The 15,822-nt window shown below is 43.7% G+C and overlaps 1 protein-coding gene across 3 annotated transcripts in view; it reads left to right on the top strand.

Moving 5' to 3' along the window:
- The window catches only part of slco2b1 (solute carrier organic anion transporter family member 2B1), a 233,146-nt gene that overhangs the window by 127,640 nt on the left and 89,684 nt on the right, over positions 1–15,822 (top strand). For all 3 annotated transcript variants that reach the window (XM_062974408.1, XM_062974406.1, XM_062974409.1), the window contains 3 exons: positions 896–1,033; positions 1,147–1,309; positions 11,941–12,156. In XM_062974408.1, the coding sequence (XP_062830478.1) occupies positions 896–1,033; positions 1,147–1,309; positions 11,941–12,156 (517 nt within the window). The remainder of the gene's footprint in view (positions 1–895; positions 1,034–1,146; positions 1,310–11,940; positions 12,157–15,822) is intronic.

Below are 15,822 nucleotides of genomic sequence, written 5' to 3'. Positions count from 1 at the left end.
TCCAACATATTCGCTTATCCAACGTTCTGCCGGCCCGTTTACATTGGATAAGCGAGACTCTACTGTACATGGCAAACATTCAATGCCATTAGACAAACCACATATATAGACAGACGTAGAGGCAATTTAACATTCCAGCTTCTGGCTTCATGAGGGTATGCTTGATTCCAGCCACAGGGAAAGCTACTGCTTCACTGTCCACTTGTGACACCAAGTCCTTGATGGAGTACTTCATTCCTCATTCTTCTGCATGCTGCTGGAGATTTTAAGGCATTGTAAATTAGTTAATGTCACGCTTACTTCAAACGATCAGCATGAACACAGACCAAAGGTAGCTGCTATCAAAAACCAATCTTTATTGAAGAACACACGACTTGGAAAAGTCGAGAATGACATAATGTTTACATACAATCATCTTTATTACCTTTGCTACAACGTCACACCACACGTAAATATCATCACCCAAGCCCCACCCCATGAATCATTATCATCACTACAACACAAACTACTCATTAAAATTGTTTTGATTCTCACTCCAGAATTTCCCATGCTTTGCTGCCAGGTGTCCGTAGGAACTACAGAGGAGTGCAAATTGTTATGGCTCCGATTCAAGAGCTTGCAGACTCAGCTCTTGGAATCGGTCCCATGACAAGTTAAATTAGCCTCCCTGCATAAGTGGTACCTACATTCCTACTTGACGGATGCAACTGTCTTTCGGCTGCATAAGTCAACAGCAAGCTGGACTATTAATGGTCAGGAGCTTACTCCAACCCGGGCTGGCTTCCAACTCATGACCTCTCAGTCAATAGTGATTTATTGCAGCTGGCTACTAACTAGCTGCACCACAGCCTGGCCCCATTGATTTTTCTCTTCTTTTTCATTTTTATTTCCGTAGTTCTTTGTCTTCTGCCAAAGCTTCCTGCAGCTCACGCAGCTGATGACCTCTAGCTACATGAGAAGCACCATTTCCACCATTGAGAAGCGCTTTGGGCTCTCCAGCCAGACCTCTGGGCTCTTGGTCTCCTTCAACGAGGTACGGCAATCGGGCCACGGCATCTTTTTCTTTTGTAGTCTTTCCTGAGGATGCAGCTTCTCCTGCCCTTTCGGCCTCTCCTCTCAATCTGCCTCCCTCGTCTCGCCGCGCAGGTGGGGAACACGTTGCTGATCATCTTTGTGAGTTACTTTGGCAGCCGAGTCCACCGGCCCCGATTCATCGGCTACGGGGCCATCCTGGTTGCCCTGTCGGGACTCATCACCTCGCTTCCTCACTTCCTCATAGGACCCTATGAATACGACCGCACCATTTCGGGTGAGGACTTTCTCTGTATGTTCTCCATGGAACCAAAATTGATTTGGAACTAGCTTGGGGACCCGGCGGTGCCCGGGTCATATGAGAAAGGGGTTGTTTGCCTGTATTCCAAGTGTAGTCTAGATCCAATGTCAACTCCCATATCTAAATCCCATCATTGATGGACCTTCCCCATCCAAACAACACCAGGATGTAGAATGGGTCATGGTGACTTCATGTGCAAAGTTTAGTCTTGATCAGTCTTTGGTGTGGGTCGCAGTGGTCTCGGGAAGTGAGTGAAGGTACTGCACATCCCATCGTCCATGTACATCCTCCTCCAAATTGCACCAGGATGTAGAAGGGATCATTGGGGCTCTGTGTGCCAAGTTTGGTCTTGATCAGTCATTGGTGGGGGTCGCAGTGGTGTCAGGAAGAATGAAGGTATTGCAAGTCCCATCATCCATGGTCCATCCTTCCCCCACACGACACCAGGGCATAAAGTGGGCCACATTGCATCTGTATTCCAAGTTTGGCCCAGTTGTATCATTCGTGGGGATTGCAATAATCTGTGGGAGGTGAATTGGGTGAAGGTAGTGCAAATCCCATAATCCTTGGTCCATCCTCCCCCAAACTGCTTCAGCCTGTAACGCGTGTCACTTGGGATATGTGTGCCAAGTTTGGTTCAGTTCTGTCATTTGTGGCAGTTGCAGTGGTCTCAAGAAGTGAGTGAAGGTATTGGAAGTCCCATCATCCTCGGTCCATCCTCCCCCAATCTGCCCCAGGACGGAAAGGTGTTCATGGGGGTTCTGTGTGCCAAGTTTGGTTCAGTTCTGTCACTGGTGGGCGTCGCAGTGGTCTGTGGGAGCCGAAGCGATGGAAAGTACTGCAAATCCCATCATCCATAGCCTATCATCCTTCAAATGGCACCAGGCCGTAAAATGGCTCATGGGGGTTAAGTGTGCAAGAGGCTCAATCGAGTTTAATAATACAGTAGAGTCTCACTTATCTAACATCTGCTTATCCAACATTCTGGATTATCCAACGCAGTTTGCCTCCCGCCCCGATCCACAGCTGTTTCGCTAGGCAACAAGGATTGAACATTTTATGGATTTAATTTCTGAGAATGTTGCTGCTGTAAGTTCATTTTATGCAACTTTGTCTTTTTTTTAGTCAATTTGTTAGTAGCCAATGTTTTTGTAGTCAATGTTTTCAATATATTGCGATGTTTTGGTGCTAAATTCATGAATACAGTAATCACTACATAACATTTCCATGTATTGAACTGCTTTTTCTGTCGATTTGTTGTGAAACATGATGTTTTTGTGCTTAATTTGTAAAATCATAAAGTAATTTGATGTTTAATAAGCTTTTACTTAATCCCTCCTTATTATCCAACATTTTCTCTTATCCAACATTCTGCCGGCCCATTTGTGTTGGATAAGTGAGACTCTACTGTAGTAGCACTGATATCAGCATGGAGATTGGTTTGGACAAATGTTTGACAGTGGCATTGAAGAAGGGAAAAATCATTGAAAGTGAGGGCATAAATATGCCCAATGGCCAAACAATAAAGTGTCACCAGCCAGAGGCCTATAAATATCTGGGCATATTACAGCTGGACAACATCAAGCATGAACATGTGAAAACTGTGGTCAGCAAAGAATACACACAAAGGGTCAGAAAAATTCTCAAAAGCAAGATCAATGGAGGCAACACCATCAAGGCCATAAGCACCTGGGCCATACCTGTCATAAGATATACTGGTGGCATCATAAACTGGACACAGGCGGAACTGGACGATTTGGACAGAAAAACAAGAAAACTCATGACCATTCATCATTTACTGCACCCTCGCAGTGATGTTGACCGGCTATATCTGCCTAGAAGATCAGGGGGCAGAGGACTCTTACAAGTAAAGCAAGCAGTCAAAGAAGAAGAACATGCCCTGGCAGAATATGTCAAGCAAAGTGAAGAACCTGCTTTGATTGAAGTCAAAAATCAGAAACTCCTCAAAACACAGCAGACAAAAAAATCAATACAAGAAAACCACACTACAAACTAGAGCTGACAGCTGGCACAACAAAACATTGCATGGAAAGTTCCTTGACAAAATTGAAGGAAAAGCTGATAAGGAGAAGACCTGGCTCTGGCTCACGAATGGGACCCTGAAGAAGGAGACAGAAGGCCTGATCCTTGCAGCCCAGGAGCAAGACATCAGGACAAAGGCAATCAGGGCCAAGATCGAAAAAATCAGCTGTTGACCCAAAATGCAGACTGTGCAAGGAAACCGACGAAACCATGGATCATATCCTCAGCTGCTGTAAGAAAATCGCACAGACAGACTACAAACAGAGGCACAACTATGTGGCCCAAATGATCCATATGCCTCAAGTACTACCTCGCAGCAGCAAAAACTGGTGGGATCACAAACCTGCAAAAGTATTGGAAAATGAACATGCAAAGATACTGTGGGACTTCCGAATCCAGACTGACAAAGTTCTGGAACACAACACACCAGACATCACAGTTGTGGAAAAGAACAAGGTTTGGATCATTGATGTCGCCATCCCAGGTGACAGTCGCATTGACGAAAAACAACAGGAAAAACTCAGCCGCTCTCAGGACCTCAAGATTGAACTTCAAAGACTCTGGCAGAAACCAGTGCAGGTGGTCCTGGCGGTGATGGGCACACTGGGTGCCGTGCCAAAAGATCTCAGCCGGCATTTGGAAACAATAGGCATTGACAAAATTACGATCTGCCAACTGCAAAAGGCCACCCTGCTGGGATCTGCACGCATCATCCGAAAATACATCACACAGTCCTAGACACTTGGGAAGTGTTCGACTTGTGGTTTTGCGAAACGAAATCCAGCATGTCTATCTTGTTTGCTGTGTCATACAACGTTGTTGTGACAACCTTATTTTTATACCCCAAAGGGACTCAGGGTGGCTAATTACAGTCATTAGAAATCAAAACACATCCAAATAAAATACAGTTCTACATGTTAAACATAATAAAATAGCAATCATGTCAAGGTTAACACAAGTAGTTCCTGACAGCTCAGATGGAGGCTGGGCTACAACTCAATTGAATGATCTTGGGCAAATCGATTGAACACGATTTTCCTGTTTTTTGGGGTTGGACTGGATGGCCCAGGAAGTCTCCTCCAACTCTATGATTCTATGAAATCACATTCTCTCAGCCTCGGAAGGAAGCCGTGGCAAACCTCCTCTATGTGGTCAAGAAAACCCTAGGATAGGATAGAGTCATCTTGAAGGCACGTAAGAACAAGAAGAACGGGAATTCAAAACAGCCAACAATCTTATAATCCCTCAAAGGCTGGCCTAGAATTATATTATAGACGCTTTCATGGACCACAAAGTGCCTCATCAAATGCATGGAGTGGACTGCAATCCCCAGGAGCAAATCCTGCTAAAACTTTAAAGCTGATCCTTGATTTGGTTTGCTACAATGGACCAATACAGCAGCCGATCCCCCTGGAAATGTCTATTGAAAGAAGTGATTAAAATGGCCATTAATTAAAATAGTTAATTGGAAACTAAGAGTGATTAATCCATAGAATCTACAACAAACAAAGAGATTACAGGACTGGGAAGGGTACCAAACTTTACCAGAAAGAATTATGAAGATGGACCAGTTATTTGATACACTATAAGACTGCTTTCTATTAGAATGATGTCTTTGTTTGGATCAGAGCTTTTCAAATTTTGCAAACATTTTCATTAACTTGCAATATTTTAAGAATTCATATAATAGTTAAAAAAAATGAAACCAGAAGATTTGCTTTGAGCACTGAGCTCTTCCAATTCAAGCTTCGGGTCTCTTTGTATTAAACCATGAGGTTTGTGCTTGTTTGCTCTTGGATGCAGTTCTGAGTTCAAGTTGTGCCACCTCAATGTCCAGAACATTTTCATCTTCAGATCAACAGGTTTGGAGACCCACCCCATGCTGGGAATAGTCTACTATTGGATGTAGGTGTTGAGAATGTCAGCGAGTTCATTTTTTGGAAGAGCCGCAGTGGCGCTATGGGTTAAAACCTTGTGCCGGCTGAACTGCTGATCTGAAGGTTGGGTTGCTGACCTGAAGGTTGCCGGTTTGAATCCACGAGATGGGGTGAGCTCCTGTCTGTCATCTCTAGCTTGTGGGGACATGAGAGAAGTCTCACAGCAACACATCCGGGCGTCCGCTGAGCAATATCTCTGTAGATGGCCAATTCTCTCACATCAAAAGCGACTTGCAGTATGTTCTCAAGTCACTTCTGACATGATTACCGTATATACTCGAGTATAAGCCGACTCGAATATAAGCCGAGGCACCTAATTTTACCACAAGAAACTGGTATAACTTATTGACTCGAGTATAAGCCGAGGGTGGGAAATGCAGCAGCTATGGGTAAATTTCAAAATAAAAATAGATACCAACAAAATTTCATTAATCAAGGCATCAGTAGGTTAAATGTTTTTGAATATTTACTGCATTTCAAAGAAAAACAATAAACTAGCTTTATAAGTGGAAAAGTAGGGGCAACAAAAATATGGTATCAACAATAACATAATAATAATAATAATAATAATAATAATAATAATAATAATAATAATAATAATAATAATAGAAACCATTGATCATATCCTCAGCTGCTGTAAGAAAATTGCACAGACAGACTACAAACAGAGGCACAACTATGTGGCCCAAATGATTCATTGGCACTTATGCCTCAAGTACCACCTCCCAGCAGCAAAGAACTGGTGGGATCACAAACCTGCAAAAGTCTTGGAAAATGAACACGCAAAGATACTGTGGGACTTCCGAATCCAGACTGACAAAGTTCTGGAACACAACACACCAGACATCACAGTTGTGGAAAAGAACAAGGTTTGGATCATTGATGTCGCCATCCCAGGTGACAGTCGCATTGACGAAAAACAACAGGAAAAACTCAGCCGCTATCAGGACCTCAGGATTGAACTTCAAAGACTCTGGCAGAAACCAGTGCAGGTGGTCCTGGTGGTGATGGGCACACTGGGTGCCGTGCCGAAAGATCTCAGCCGGCATTTGGAAACAATAGGCATTGACAAAATTACGATCTGCCAACTGCAAAGGGCCACCCTGCTGGGATCTGCACGCATCATCCGAAAATACATCACACAGTCCTAGACACTTGGGAAGTGTTCGACTTGTGATTTTGTGAAACGAAACCCAGCATATCTATCTTGTTTGCTGTGTCATACAACGTCGTTGTGTCAATAATAATAATAATAATAATAATAATAATAACAACAACAACAACCAAAATTTCATTTGTATCCTGTCCTATCTCCCCATGGGGACTCAGGCCAGCTTCCAACATAGTAACAGGCAAACATCCAATGCTTATATAAACAATGCAGAGCTAGATATAGAGCTATAATTATAGATACTAATTTCACATATGCATTTCCCCCTGAAACATTTGCAAATCCCCCCTCTGTGTGTGTGTGTGTGTCTGCATTTCCCTCCTGTAATATAGGTAGGTAAGAATATATTCATAACTATCCAGACATCTCTCTTTATATAGATACTAGCTGTGCCCGGCCACGCGTTGCTGTGGCGAAGTCTGGTGGTCTGGGAAATAAAGTATTGAGGAATTGGTGGTAGTTAAGGTCAAGGGTAAAGGTTTTCCCCAGACATTAGGTCCAGTCGTGTCTTACTCTGGAGGTTGGTGCTCATCTCCATTTCTAAGCCGAAGAGCCGGCGTTGTCCGTAGACTCCTCCAAGGTCATGTGGGATGACTACATGGAGCGGCGTTACCTTCCCGCCGGAGCAGTACCTATTGATGCACTCACATTTGCATGTTTTCGAACTTCTGGGTTGGCAGAAGCTGGGGCTAACAGTGGGGGCTCTCTCTGCTCCCCCAATTCAAACCTGTGGCCTTTCGGTCCAGAAGTTCAGCAGCTCAGCGCTTTAACACGCTGCGCCATCAGGGGATATTATTTCCTAAAGGTTGTGAATATACAATATTTCTGATTGGGTTTTTTTTTGTTTGTTGGAGGCAAGTATGAATGCTGCAATTAGGAAAAATGATTAGGATGTAATGGCCTTGCAGCTTTAAAGCCTGGCTGTTTCCTCACTGAGTGAATTTTTTGTTGGGAGGTGTTAGCTGGCCCTGATTGTTTCCTGTCTGGAATTCCCTTGTTTTCAGAGTGGTGTTGTTTGCGATATTTTATGTGCTTCTACTGTCTGTGGCCCTGAGAAAACAGAGGATTTTCCAGACTTTGATGATGGGAATACTTTGTTGGGAGGTGTTAGCTGGCCCTGATTGTTTCCTGTGTGGAATTCCCCTGTTTATTTACTATCCTCGTTTTAGAGATTATATTGTTCTGCATTATTCTATCCCAGAAATTATTTCATATTAAAGAAGAATCTCACTTATCCAACATTCGCTTATACAATGTTCTGGATTATCCAACGCAGTCTGCCTTTTCATAATCAATGTTTTTGTAGTCAGTGTTTTAAATTCATTGTGATATTTTAGTGGTAAATTTGTAAATACAGTACAGTAGAGTCTCACTTATCCAACATAAATGGGCTGGCAGAACGTTGGATAAGCAAATATGTTGGATAATGAGGAATTAAGGATAACCCTATTAAACATCAAATTAAGTTATGATTTTACAAATTAAGCACCAAAACATCATGTTAGACAACAAATTTGTCAGAAAAGGTAGTTCAGTACACAGTAATGCTATATAGTAATTACTGTATTTATGAATTTAGCACCAAAATATCACGATATATTGAAAGCATTGACTACAAAAATGCGTTGGATAATCCAGAGTGTTGGATAAGTGAGACTCTACTGTAAATACTACATAGCATTACTGCGCATGGAACTACTTTTTCTGTCAAATTTGTTGTATAATATGGTGTTTTGGTGCTTAATTTGTATAACGATTACCTAATTTGATGTTTAATTGGCTTTTCCTGAATCCCTTCTTATTATCCAACATATTCACTTATCCTGCCGGCCTGTTTACGTTGGATAAGTGAGACTCTACTCTATATTTCTAATCTTATATTATCTGCTCAGAACTGGATTATCTGAGGCCCCTTCTTCACAGCTGTATAAAATGCACATTGAAGTGGATTATATGGTAGTGTGGAGTCAAGATAATCCAGTGCAAAGCAGATAATATAAGATTATAAATGGGTTATATAGCTGTGTGGAAGGGCCTTGAGTCTACACTGCCATATAATCCAGTGCAAATTAGATAATCTGTGGAAGAAGTCTAAGTGAGGCCTAAATCTGCCTGTCCCCTAACTGAAACCTGGCTGTCCCTTGGTTGCTAGGCAACCAAGTGGGCAGAGATTAGCCCTCTAAACTGGCAGCAATTGGATAAAAAAATTATTGCTCTCCCTCTAATTAGGACTTTGTTTTTCTTTTCTTTTTGTTGTATCAACCTTGAGGCGTGGATGATGGGTTGTGTTGTCAAATTTTGAGGTTGGGGGGCCTGTACTTTTGTTGTTTTGTGAATTGCCGTGATGCCATCACTCTTTTATATATATAGATTTGCAGAGACTTGCAAACATATGAGGGTAAATTCATATATAAAATTAATGTGTATGTATGGCTACAGATACACAGGTACATGGATCTATATGTATAAAGGATTTGCAAAGACTTGCAAACATATGAAGGGAAATTCATATATAAAATTAATGTATATAGCTAGATACACATATAAAGGTACATAGAGATGGCAAAAGCTTGCAAGGGGTTAATGCCTATATATTTGGAGGAGAGTTTAACAAATATTTCAGGGGAAAGTGCTTTCATAAGATTAATGAATGTATATTTTTCTTCTTCCTGACTTGCAAGAGTGCCTTTCTCTTTTCAAAACATTCCCTTGATTAAGAGCCAGGGAGGCTTTGCAAAAGAAAACACACTGATAAGGGAGGAGAAGAGAGAAATAGATCACATATTGCAAGCAATAGCCTGCAGGCTCCTTGCTGGCCTTGACTTTGACCCGGTTATAAGCCGAGGGAGGCTTTTTCAGCTCATAAATAAGGTCTGAAAAACTCGGTTTATCTTCGAGTATATACGGTAATTTGTTCTTAGGAAGTACTTGCCCCAATTTGCAAACCTCTCCATCAGCAAAAGGGAAAGAACTAGAGATTTCTCAAGGATGTGGGAGAAAGTGAGACCCACAGATCCATCCCTTCTGACTTCAGCTACCAGGAAAGTTGAGGATCGTCTGACAAAGGTGTTGATGCCTGGATGTGTGCGGTGCGCACTCCGTTTTATTTTTGTGCTCCTGCTGCCATTTCTGGACAGACAGGTTGCCTGGAGATATAGTTACAATTTGCAAAGTCTCCAAGAGAGGTAATCATAGAATTGGAAGAGACCAGTCCAACTCCCTCTTCATATATCAAAGCACTACCGATACTGGCTCCTGCCTGCCTTTCGTTTCGATTGCATTTTTGGGGTTTGTTTTTTTTGGGGGGGGGGGGGGGGCTTTCCATTTCGTGCCATCCAAGTGGATGATACGAAACGGAAATACAAATGTTGGATAATACAAAACATTGGATATCAAAGGTTGGATAAGTGAGATTCTCTCTGTGTGTGTGTGTGTGTGTGGCATATCTTTGTCCCTAACAGTTCAAAGAGCTATCTAGGTATATCAGTCTAACAGCCAAGAAACCTAATTGCCTTGCATGAATACTACTGGATATTTCCCACTAAGGAGAAGGTTGACTAAAATGAGTTTTAACTCTTCTTAGGGAGATTCCTGATTTTCCAAAATGGTGGTGAATGCCATTTTCCAAAAGGTTGTGGAGATTTCTGTTTCCCAAAAGGTTATGGCATCATTTTTCAAAAGGTCATGATTTCTAACAAGGTCACACCTTTCCAAAGATCATAATTCTCCAAAAGGTAGAGCTTTATAGGTGATAATAACCATCACTTTGGATTGGGCCCAGAAACAAACTGGCAGCCCACAGAGCTGTTCAACAAAGGTGATGTGTAGCCAGTCCCAGTTAGCAATCTGGCTGTTTCCAGTCTCCAAAGGCAGCCCCACATAGAACACATTACAGTAGTCCAAGGAATGTACCACCATGGCCTCTCATGGAACAAATACAGTTAGCAGAGAAGCTGAATTAATTACTCAGTGGTACAAACACTTGTATGAGTCTTATGAATTCAACAACTCTTGGATTTCAGCAATTGGCTGGAATCCTGTCGCACCTCAGAATAGTTCACCTTGCTATAGACACCAATCACACACGGGAGATTGTCTTTTGTAGTTTTATTGAGCAAAAGCAGATATAAATCAAAGCAGGCAGTAAAATAGTCAATAGAAATCCAATAATTCATAAGCCAAAATAATCCACAAGTCCATTAGCCAAAGCAGTAAACGATAGATCCCAAAGAACAAGGCACAAGGTTTCCAAGATCCAGGAACAGAAATCTTCTCTAGGCATGAAGCAGAAACATCCACACAGATGAAACGAGAATTTGCTTTGACAAAAATCTATTTCCCAACACACATTTTTAAAAGCACCCTAGAAAGGCGTTTCTCTTTCCTGTGGAGGCCTCTCGCTTACTCGCCAATCTCACACTCCTATGAGGCTGAACTCCTTTCCATAACAGACGGTCCGCCCTAGATAATTCAAGGTCCTCATTATCTAACACCTGAACCGGAGCTTGGGCTTGAGACGTCTCCTGCTCATTAATTCCCAAGGGAATGTCATGCTGGCTGTTATCCATGGCCTGTGCGGTCAACAGTTCATTCTGCTCAAACTGTAGTTCTTGAGCCTCTGAATCAGCCTGTATGGTTCCCATGCCATCCTCCTGAAATTCATCCTGCATCCCCTCATCTAGCTCTTGTATCTGAAACCCAGAATCCCCTTCTTCATCCTCACTCTGGCTATGCTGTGGCTGAGTCACAACAAATCATTTGGAAGACTATTTATTTATTTATTTGCAGTATTTATATTCCGCCCTTCTTTCTCACCCCGAAGGGGACTCAGGGCGGATTACAATGAACACATATATGGCAAACATTCAATGCCAACAGACAAACAACATACATTAGACAAACTCAGAGGCATTTTTAACATTTTTCCAGCTTCACGATTCCGGCCACAGGGGGAGCTATTGCTTCACCATCCAGTAGTGGCTGTACTTCCTCATTCCTTTCCTTGTGTTTTGCTGGCAGTTTTATGGTGTTGTAAATTAGCCTCCCGCATAAAGCGTCCCTAAAGTTCCCTAATTGACAGGTGCAACTGTCTTTCGGGACTGCATAGGTCAACAGCAAGCCGGGGCTAATAGTGGTCGGAGGCTTAACCCGACCCGGGCTTCGAACTCATGACCTCTCGGTCAGTAGTGATTTATAGCAGCTGGTTACTAGCCAGCTGCGCCACAGCCCGACTAAAGCCAATCTCTCTGGCAAATCTAGTAGAATCAATAGCTGTAGCCTGGTGTTGGGACTAGCAACTGAACGGAGGCCACTGTCTCCCAAAGGGTTGTAGGGAAATGGGAGAGGATGGGAACCAGTTTGGAAGGTCCAGGTCGAAGTGGTGAGATGTAAACAGATGCGTAGGAGAAGGCAACTGCACTGCCGAAGGAATGCCCTTTGCCTCTTTGTCCCTGCAGAAACATCAAGCAACCTGACGGACATGTGCCTCCCGGGGCACAAGGGCACCTCTGTGTCCGAAGTGTGCACCAGCCAGGTGGAGAGAAGCTCCATGGTCCTGGGGCTGTTGTTTCTCGGACAGACCCTGCTGGGGATTGGCGGGGTGCCCATCCAGCCCTTCGGCATCTCCTACATCGACGATTTTGCCAGCAAGAGCAATTCACCCCTGTACATAGGTAAGTTGTCAGGAACAAAGGCTGGCATAGGGTGCATCTCATCATCATTGGTGATTACATGTGTCTGGATAGGATGGCCTTCCATTTGCAGGGTCTTGGCGGTGGGTCCTTAGGTGACTGTGGGGAACTATTCTTATTTACAGTATTTATATTTATTTACAGTATTTATATTCCGCCCTTTTTTCTCACCCCGAAGGGGACTCAGGGCGGATCACATTATACACACACAGGGCAAACATTCAATGCCCATATACACATAGAACCGAGACAGAGACAGACACAGAGGCAATTTAACCTTCTCCTGAAGGGATGTTCGATTCTGGCCACAGGGGGGAGCAGCTGCTTCATCATCCACTGCGATGGCACTTCCTCATTCCAACGTCGTAAATTAGTTAAATTTGCCTCCCCACTTTATAAGTGGTACCTTATTTCCTACTTGATAGATGCAACTATCTTTCGGATTACTAGGTCAGCAACAAGCAGGGGCTATTTTTTTTATTTTTAATTGACGGGTGCTCACCCCGCTACGGGCTGGCCTTAAACTCATGACCTCATGGTCAGAGTGATTTATTGCAGCAGGCTGCTCACCAGCCTGCACCACAGCCCAGCCCCTCATGTTCTTCCGTAGTGAGAACACCAGTTTCCAGATGGAAAGTAGTTCCGACAAGGGTTGGCTTGATGCATCTCCTTCCTCTTCACATATTTCTCACTTCCACCCTCCATTTGTGCCGCTTTGAATCCCACAGCACTGTTAGTCACAGCTGACCACTAGTTAGAGCACAAGGGCCAGGACTTCCCAGTTCTCATTATCTATGCCACAGTTTTTAAGGCTGACTTTAAGCCCATCTTTGCCTCTCTTTTCCTGTCCACTTCTGGCGTGAGAGAATTGGCTGTCTGCAGAGATGTTGCCCAGGGGACAATGGTGATCTTTGGGCATTCGGACAACATAGCCTTCAATCCAGCATAGTTGATGGTGGAGGATCATGGCTTTGATGCTGGTGGTCTTTGCTTCTTCCAGCACGCTGACATTTGTCTTCCTGTCTTCCCAAGAGAGTTGCAAATTTTTCAGAGGCAACACTGATGGAATTATTCCAGAAGTCGAGAGTGACGTCTGTATGTGGTCCGCGTTTTGCAGGTGTATAATAGGGCTGGGAGCTCATAAACAAGCACCTTGGTATTTCTACGGATGTCCCGATCCTCAAACACTCTCTGCTTCATTCAGGAAAATGCTGCACTCGCAGAGCTCAGACAGTGTTGTATTTCAGTGTCGATGTTGACTTTTGTGGAGAGGTGGCTGCCAAGATAGCGGAAATGGTCAACATTTTCTAATGTTACACCATTAAGCTGTATTCCTGGCCTTGCAGAGAGATTGGCTGGTGCCTTTTGCTGAAAGAGAACTTTGATTTTCTCAGCGTTCAGTGAGAGGTGTTTAGAATGGCTTGTAGGTCTTCTGAATGCACACAGAGTACGTTATCATCAGCATATTGCAGTTCTATGACAGACATTGTTGTGACCTTGGTTTTGATTTTCAGTCTCCTGACATTAAATAGCTTGCCATCTGTCCAATAGATGATTTCCACTCTGGTGGGAAGCTTCCCATCAACAAGGTGCAGGATCATAGCGATGAAGATGGAGAATAAGGTGGGGGCAATAACACATCCCTGTTTGACACCTGCTTCCACCTTTAATGGGTCACTTTGGGAGCCATTGCTGTCCAAGACTGTTGCCATCATGGAGGAGCTGCATAATGTTCACAAATTTGTCAGGGCAAATTTTTGGAGGATGATCCAGAGAGCACTGGGCTCCACTGTGCCAAATGCCGTTGCAAGGTCAACAACTGCCTTACGATCCAACACCTGACTGAAAATATAGTTATAATATCCTTTTTAAAAATTACTTGCTTGTGATTTTAATTGAAGGGTAAGCAGTGTGTCTAATGCTTTTGCAAGGTCAATGAATGCCAGGTACGGAGCTGGTTTTGTTTCCTGCCTTTTTTTCTTGCATCTCCAGGAGGCTAGTGTCTGTCTAGCTAGACTGAGGGAAGTAATTCTGAACTACCCTGTTTCCCCTAAAATAAGACATCCCCAGAAAATAAGACCTAGTAGAGGTTTTGCTGAATTGCTAAATATAAGGCCTCCCCCAAAAGTAAGACCTAGCCAAGTTTTTGTTTGGAAACATGCCCAATGAACACCAGAGCATGCAGGATCGGTAAATGTACGTACCATAGATTGTTGTACATGGAAATAGTTGTAGTAACAAGAAATTCTTGATAGGATTCACAGTTTGTCTGGTTATGCTAGTTTGTGATGACAACTACTGTACAGTATATAATAAATGTTCAATTTTTTTTTGTTCAACAATAATTGTGAATTCTTCTTCATGGAAAAATAAGACATCCCCTGAAAATAAGACCTAGAGCATCTTTGGGAGCATAAATTAATATAAGACACTGTCTTATTTTCAGGGAAGTTCCGATCTGGGATATAGCAGCACACTGTCCCCAGGCATGCAGAATGTGCTGGTAGGCTGTTAGGATTAGTGGGAGTTGAAGTCCAAACAGGGGCGGCTGAACCGGTAAGCGAAGTACGCAAATGCGGAAGGCGCCAATTCCCTGGGGGCGCTATTGAGGCACCCAGTACAATGCCCAGAGAGAGAGAGAGAGAGAGAGAGAGAGAGAGAGAGAGAGAGAGAGAGAGGCGGACAAACAAAAGTTCTAGGAAACAGCAACTCCTCCCTCCAGCCAAGGCCTGGCACTTTGGGGAAATCTCCATGGCTCGCTTCTTCCACTCTCACTGCATTTGGGGTGGGGATATGGTTTGCTTACACTTGAAAATTGCCTAGGGCCGATCCTGAGTCCAAAACACCTGGAGGACCGAAGTTTGCCCATGCCTGACATAGAATCATAGAGTTGGAAGAGACCACAAGAACCATCCATTCTGCCATGCAGGAAGACACAATCAAAGCACTCCTAACAGATGGACCTCCAGCAAAGGAGGCACCACAAGACTCCCAGGCAGCATATACTACTCCTAGCCTCAGGAATTTTTCCCAAAAACTTAGTTGAATCTCTTTTCCTGCATCTTGTATCCATTCCTGTAGTCTCTAGAGCAGCAGAAACCAAACTAATGCTTACTCCTCAATGTGGCATCCTTTCAAATATGGTTCTTTTGTCCCATCTCAACCCTGTCTTCTCCAAGCTCCCTAAACCACTCCTCAGTGGGATTCATCCTTCGCAGACCTTTGGCCATGTTGCTGGCCCCTCCCTGGACACCTTTCCCTTGCCCATATCTTTCTTGAACTCCGGCATCCAAAACTGGGCACGGTCTTATTCCAGACGAGGTCTGACCAGAGCCAAAGAGAGTGGGATGGTTCCTTCCACTCACTGGGCACAAGCAAAGCTCAAAATACTCCCTTCACCCCAAACTGAGCAGCTTGAGGGCTATAGTGAGAACCAGAACGTGCCGGAGCTGCCAAGGGAAGCAGATGGCCGTCCTTCGTGTCCCAGAATCACCTGGCACCACCGACGTGGGAGGTCTCCAAAAAAGAGAGAATTGATACTGGATGTATTTGGCATCGAACGCGGTTAGCTGCCTGCAAGTGCCAGGCCCTTATATGTGCAGACAGATGGGGGATTTATAAAGCGCAGGTATATATGGACATCAGAGA

Source organism: Anolis carolinensis, chromosome 3 (assembly GCF_035594765.1).
Source record: "Anolis carolinensis isolate JA03-04 chromosome 3, rAnoCar3.1.pri, whole genome shotgun sequence".
Taxonomy (NCBI): domain Eukaryota; kingdom Metazoa; phylum Chordata; class Lepidosauria; order Squamata; family Dactyloidae; genus Anolis; species Anolis carolinensis.
The sequence above is the reverse complement of the archived record's forward strand: the minus strand, read 5'-3'. Positions and strand labels throughout refer to the sequence as shown.